The sequence below is a fragment of the Nanorana parkeri genome, unplaced genomic scaffold (genome assembly GCF_000935625.1).
Source record: "Nanorana parkeri isolate BGI_ZX_2015 unplaced genomic scaffold, ASM93562v1 scaffold1000, whole genome shotgun sequence".
NCBI classification, from domain to species: domain Eukaryota; kingdom Metazoa; phylum Chordata; class Amphibia; order Anura; family Dicroglossidae; genus Nanorana; species Nanorana parkeri.
In genome coordinates this window covers 634,675-641,562 of record NW_017307268.1, presented here as the reverse complement: position 1 = coordinate 641,562, position 6,888 = coordinate 634,675, and the positions used below count along the sequence as shown (strand labels likewise).

The 6,888-nt window shown below is 52.8% G+C and overlaps 1 protein-coding gene across 1 annotated transcript in view; it reads right to left on the bottom strand.

The window, feature by feature from the left end:
• The window catches only part of LOC108795737 (suppressor of SWI4 1 homolog), a 16,561-nt gene that overhangs the window by 3,178 nt on the left and 6,495 nt on the right, over positions 1 to 6,888 (bottom strand). Inside the window, exons 6-10 of the mRNA XM_018567024.1 lie at positions 5,933 to 6,009; positions 5,016 to 5,123; positions 3,107 to 3,230; positions 2,949 to 3,027; positions 1,087 to 1,216 (exon numbers count right to left, since the gene is read on the bottom strand). Coding sequence (XP_018422526.1) covers positions 1,087 to 1,216; positions 2,949 to 3,027; positions 3,107 to 3,230; positions 5,016 to 5,123; positions 5,933 to 6,009 — 518 coding nt within the window. The remainder of the gene's footprint in view (positions 1 to 1,086; positions 1,217 to 2,948; positions 3,028 to 3,106; positions 3,231 to 5,015; positions 5,124 to 5,932; positions 6,010 to 6,888) is intronic.

The window sequence follows — 6,888 nt, the reverse complement described above, 5'->3', positions numbered from 1 at the left end:
TATTGGGGGGAGTATACATTTTGGGGTATGTTCCTGGTACGGTGGGGGGTGTAAATGTAGGGGAATGTTAGGGCACCACCAGGCTTCACTCAGTACTCTTTGACCACCTTACAGCGGCCGTATTGTATAAAAGCGTTGGGTAGGTGGACACTTATTTCTGGATGTTTATTTTTGGCCCATCACAGCACTGAGTAGTTAAAACCCTCCAGAAAACCTATTGCACATCACACTTTTCCATGCAAATCTGTGCAGTGGTTTTCAAATAAAATGCAATGTTTGGTCAGCGCTGTCAGCAGCTCCACCCCCAGCTGAAGCCCCATTTGGGGTATTCTTATGGGGGGAGAGTTGCAGCCAGCACTAAAGTCACCTCGCCTTTGCTTCCTCTGGACGTTACCTGCACGACCCCCCGACAGACTGGAGCTGGAAGCGAATTATCCAACAACTCTGCTCAGCAACCCCTGCACAGTGTTTTTTTTTGGCTCCCTGGCGGTCTGATTATTTATTTCCCCCCCCCTTATATTTACTTTTAAACTTCCCACCGGCTCCGCCCCCTTGCAAGGGATGGAGCCCAGAAGACGGCATCGGCCGGAGGGCACAGCGCGGCTCGAGGGACAAGGTAAGTAACGCTACGCCGGAATCCCCCAGTGTGGCTCGGGGGGGGGTTTACCGCTTACGGTACTAAAAATTAACCCCCACCCCCCCTCGGGAATACCGCCATGGAGGTTAAGGCCCCGTTCACACTGAGCGATTTTATCCCGCGACATCGCGGCTTATTTAACCGCGCGATATCGCTCTCCAATGCTTGGCGATGGGGCTAGGTCCGCCGCTGTCGCGCGTCGCTACAGCAGGACCCTTTTTTTGGAGCGGATTTTGCCGCAATCCTAGCTTGCTCAATGCCAAGCATTCGCGCGACAAACGCGCGATTTGCCAATCGCTCAGTGTGAATGGGGCCCGAGTCTCCTGCACGTGCAAATAGCGGATCCCGAAGCGCTCGGCAGGGTGATAGTTGGAGTTGGTGACGGCATTGCGCCCACAACCACCAGAGGCCCCGCCCATCTTCACAACGCAAGAGATCACATGACGCACTTGTTCTCCTCCTTCTCCTGCTGCTTTTTCTGCACATTCTGCTCTTGTTTTTGCTTCCGCGCGTTCTTCAGCTTCAGCTTCTTCTCTTTGCGACTCAGCATGGCCAGGATCTCCTCCTCCGTCTTTTTTACTAAGAGCAAAAAAACAGTCACAAAATATTTGCCGCAAATTCACAAACGAGGCCGATCCCGAAGAATGGAAATCTCTCCGCACACACCAAATACATTTATATTATTACATAGGATTTATAGAGCGCCAACAGTGTGCGCAGCGCTTTACAATGTAAAGGAAGAGATTACAATTCAAGACGAGATGGTGAGGAGGGCCCCGCCCCTGAGGGCTTACAATCTGAAAGGGGAGGGGCCAGTGATACATGAGGAGGGAGCTGTGTGGGGGATGAATTGTCCGAGAACGTGATGGTTGAGCGGTCAGGTTGAGGTGGATCGGCTTCCCTGAAGAGATGAATCGTTTTCCAGGAGTCTCTCCCATCCTCTGGAACTCTTTACCCCAACCTGTCCGTCTATCTCCCACCCTGACTGCCTTTAGGCGATCCCTTAAGACTCACCTCTTCGGGGAAGCCGATCCCACCTCCACCTGACCGTCACATTCTTATCCACTGCTTCAACCGCCTCTTCTAGCCGGGAACGGACAGATCTGAAGCTGGAGGTGCTTCCAGGTTTATACTTCACAGGACAGATGGAGGAACATTCCGGTGAGGAGAGCGGGCACGGAACACGAGAAGGCAACATACAAGCGGTCGGGGCGGCTATCTAGCTGGAGAATTGCTTCTAGACTATACCTGGCAGCCGATTACAACGTGAACTAATGACTGCAACTGCGGCCATGATTTGGTTTACATTGGGTTACTGCTGGGGATGCACCGATACTAGTACCGATACCGCTGCCGATACCGAGTATTTGGGCGGGTACTCATACTCGTCCAAATGCTCCGATGCCTAGCCCGATACTTCCTGTATCAGGAAGCTCTCTCGTCACTTGTGATGACACGCTGCCCGGCTTCCTGGTTGGTCGGGAAGCCGGCCAATCAGGACGCCATGTATTGACGCAGCGCCCCCGGCTTTCCGATTGGCCGGGGCAGTCGGCTTCATGCTCCCTCGTCATGAGGCGACGAGGGAGCATGAAGACGGCTTCCTGGCCAATCTGTAAGCCGCGTCATTACACGGCACCCGGCTTCCATGATTGGCCAGCAAGCCGGCTCCGTGCTTTCTCGTCACCTAGTGCTTCCGGTATCAGGAAGCCGGCTTTCTGGACAATCAGGACTATGCTCCACTTGTGACGAGGGAGCATGGAGCCGGCTTCCCGGCCAAATCAGGAAGCTGGTCAGCGTTTTAATGACTCGCCGCCTGGCTTCCCGATTGGTCGGGAAGCTGGCCATTCAGGAAGCCGCATGGCAAGTCATTACCCACCCCCCGGCTTTCTGATCTTCCAGAAAGCCGGCTTCATGCTCCCTCTTCACCTGGTGATGAGGCAGCATGGGGCCGGCTTCCTGGCCAATCGGGAAGCCGGGCGCTGAGTAATGACTCGTTGCACGGCTTCCTGATTGGTCTGCTTCTAGACCAATCAGGAAGCTGGGCAACGAGTCATTACACGACACCCGGCTTCCCGATCGGCCAGAAAGCCGGCTCCATGCTAATCAGGAAGCCGGGTGGCGAGTCATCACACGCCGCCCGGCTTCCTTAATGGGACTTCCGGTATCGGTATTCGGTATCGGCGAGTACCGGAAAACAAATACCGGTATTGGTGCATCCCTAGTCTCTGCCACCGCCGCAGTCGTTTCAGAAAAGGGGTTCAAACACAAAGGCATTTCATCTTTTAAAAGGCAGAGCACACGTCTCACTCACCGAAGCTGTGATACAAGACTTTGCCGTCACCCAAGCCCTCCTCTATCTTTACCAGTTGCAGCGTCAGCCGGGGTCCAATCTGTGGCAGAGAGAGAAGAACGATTACAGACACTTCACTTGAATGGCTCTCCATTAGGCAGACAGACGGATCTCCTGACCTCAGTCAGACGCACGGCGCTCTGTTGGGACTTCATGTTGCCCCTGCCGGCATAGGCCTGGGGCAGCTCCGTGATGTTGTGGTCCCCATCCTGCTCCGCCTCGCTCTCAGAGAGGTTGGCTCCTCTGAAAAAGGCAAAAACAATGTTTTAAAATCACCGGAAACCTTTGCGTGGCTCCATCTCGCGGTGCACCCCGTCATTCGCTGCTCTACTCCGGGGGGTAGACAAACTTCGGCATGCTGTTGTGGAACTACAAGTTCCATAAGGCATTGCAAGTAATGGCTGCGGCTGACTGACTTCCAGAGGCAAATGCACGGTGAGCCGTATAACACCATTTTTTTCTGTATGTAAGGCTGACGTTATGACTCCCCCTTGCAATGGCGGCACTGGTCCCCACTGGCCACCAATGCAATAGGCCATTTTCCCTAAAGGACCCCCATGAATTTGTTTTACCGGGGGCTCCCTGAGAATTAAGCATTGCGTAGATGTTTGAGGAAGGATGCTCCATAAGCAGTGGCCCCCGGTATATTAAAAGGAGAACTATGGGGTCAGGGCTTTTCCCCATAGCTCTCCTTAGGGTAACGGGAGGACACAAACTAGCGTCCTCCCGTCACCCTAAGCTCAGTATATAGGGAGCTGCAGCTCGCGGTTTACTGAGACGCCGCAGCCGGAGCGGATCCCGACAATTATGTCTGGATCCGCCCAGCTGCGTGAGTGACAGCTGGCTCCGCCTATCTAGAGGCAGAGCCAGCTGTACCCGCCCCCTCCCCCGTCCGTTCCGCCAGTCAGCGCTGGCGGAGCGGGGAGGGGGGAATCCAGCCCCTCCCCTGTCGCGGCAGAGAGCCGTGACAGGATCGAGAGGGGAACGACCCGCCGGGATGCGTTCGCTCACCTCCCGATCTACTCAGCCGACCTGTGCCCGTCTCATTGTCACAGGTCGGCTAGAACTATGAGTTGAGTGACAAGCCCCTCCCCCCCTCATAGTTCTCCTTTAAAGTATTGTACATTTTATTAGTTGCTCTCTCTGTGTAAGCAAAACAATTGTCAGCTGCCATTTTGACAGCCAATAATTGCAACTCCCTCCCCCGTCCGTTCCGCCAGTCAGCGCTGGAGGATCGAGAATTGAGCGAGCGCCGGTATGCGTTCCCTCACTTCCCGATCTACTGAGCCGACCTGTGACAGTCTCATTGTCACACGTCGGCTCAGATTATGAGGCTGAGTGAAAATCACGCCCCTCATAGTTCTCCTTTAAAGGGGGTTCCTCGAGCTGTGGCTGGCTCGCCTCCCATTTGACGGCGTCTGCATAGTTTCAGGGCCATCGCCACTCGGCACAGCCAGCCGTATAACACCAACTATTTATTTGTGTACGCAAGGCCGACGTTATGACTCCCACTGCAATGGCGGCACTGTTCCCCACTGGCCACCAATGTAATAGGCCATTTTCCCCAAAAGGACCCCCATGAATTTGTTTTAGCGGGGGCTCCCTGAGAATTAAGCATTGGCCCCCGGTATATTAAAGGAGAACTATGGGGTCAGTGTTTTTCCCCATAGTTCTCCTTAGGGTAATGGGAGGACACAAACTAGCGTCCTCCCGTCACCCTAAGCTCAGTATATAGGGAGCTACAGCTCGCGGGATACCGAGACCGCCGCAGCAGCAGATCCCGACAATTCTGTCAGGATCCGCCCAGCTGCGTGAGTGACAGCGGGCTCTGCCTATCTAGAGGCTGTACCCGCCCCCTCTGTTCCAGCCACCAATATAATAGGCCATTTTCCCCAAAAGGACCCCCATGAATTTGATTTAGCGGGGGGGGGCTCCCTGAGAATTAAGCATTGGGTAGATATTGGAAGGATGCTCCATAAGCAGTGGCCCCCGGTAGATGAAGACATCCAACCGCTTCCAGACACTCACTTGACCAGCAGCTCACTGATGTCCTCCCAGCGATTCATATTGGGAAACTTCTCCTGCAGAAGCTTCTTTACACCTTTGCTCATTCCTACCGGAACCACCTTCAAACTGCTGTGGAAACAAAGGGAATTCAGATCTTAAGTCTACAAAAACAAAAGAAAAACGCCAACACCTTCCGAGTGACCATACAAGTTGGAGATCATCCCAATGGGGCCAAAGACTGCAGCAAAAAATGAACGGAGTTCTACCAGGCTGTGCGCGGCAAAATCCTTTTCTTGGAGTGCATTGGAGGGACACAGGAATTCTTTGACTTTTGGGTTATACTGCCACCTACAGGAGGGACTGGACAGCATGCCTTAGTTTTGGAGCGCACGATCATAAACACAGAGTGGTGGGACCTGTGTGTCCCTCAATGGGCTCCAAGAAATGGATTTTAAGGAGAGTACAAAAATCCTAAATTTTGTTTCTCACCCAGAAAAAAAAAAATCATGTGCCCAGTGGCCCCCAGATCATTTGAGACCCCTGATCTAAAAGGAAGTGTATTTGGTATAACAGACTTCACAACAGCAATACTATATACAAATGATTGATGATCACGGTTTGCCTTGCGTACACCGTCAGCCAGAAATGCAGCAGCTTCTCCTTTGTCCTATAGAAGCACTTAGCTAAAATGAACCTGCGTTTTCCATATGCAGAGCAAAGCAGCGCGTTCACTCAGCTGCCGTCCTCCCCCAGACTCCGTCCTCCCCCAGACTCCGTCCTCCCCCAGACTCCGTCCTCCCCCAGACTCCGTCCTCCCCCAGACTCCGTCCTCCCCCAGACTCCGTTCATCCATTGGGACAAATCCTTCCACGCATGGGGCAACATGTGACCGACTCCCCAGACTGATAACTGCATGGAGGAGATCTCAGGGCGCTTACTAATGTCTGAAGTCCAGCGTCTGGGAGTCCTCGTTATAATTGATGAGGATACATCTGCGGATCGTATTCAAGTTCACCTTCAGGAGAGGGAAAAACAAAATGTCAGAAAAACACAGAATGGAAGGCGTCAGGAAGAGATGCGTGGTGCGCTCTCAGGAGCACCGCCAAGTGTGAAGCGGTCGGCTGTAATAGGCGAGCAGATGAACTTTATATATGTATATGGTCTATATTTTACCTACCAAAGGATTCGCATCTCTGCCCATCCAGTCCTGAGATTTACACAGCCCTGCCAGCCAGCCTGGTGACCTGACTTTTCTCCACTGCGGTTATGCAATGCAACTCGGTCACCTACCTGTCCTCAGCTTGCAACAGTTAAAGTAAACCTCTCACCCCAAGCCTAAAAAAAAAAAATACAGGGGCATGCAACTCTGCCCACTGAACTGTAAAGACGTTCCAGTTATAAATGTCTTCACCTTTCCCCTTTTCCATGGCACTAGAGATGTAACCAGGGCCTTCCAGCTGCTGCCCCCCCGGGAGTTTACAGCAACAACGCAAGGCATACAGCGGGACAAAAATGTTTCCAGCTGGCTGAGTGGGGCACAGCGGCTCAGTAGTGATCAGCTCAATGTTTGTAAATAACCGAGGGCATGGTAAGTGTTTACCATCTCCCCAGTTATGAATGAACAGGAAGTGCTGCACAAGACTTCCTGTTCAATCATGACTGGGGGAACATAACACACACACAAGCTCCTCAGTTTGTGAATGAGCCGGAAAGCCTCTGTACCGAGCCGCTTCCTGTTCATGGAGTGCCGAGGCTGCTGAGATAAAGACTGAGAACTCTGTGCCCCCAATCTCTCTTTTTCTATTTCATAAAGGGAAATATTTGGGGGTGAAAGGGGTCAGGAGGTGAAAAATTGCAAAAATGGTCTGGCCGGCTGAGAATAAAAATGGCTCCC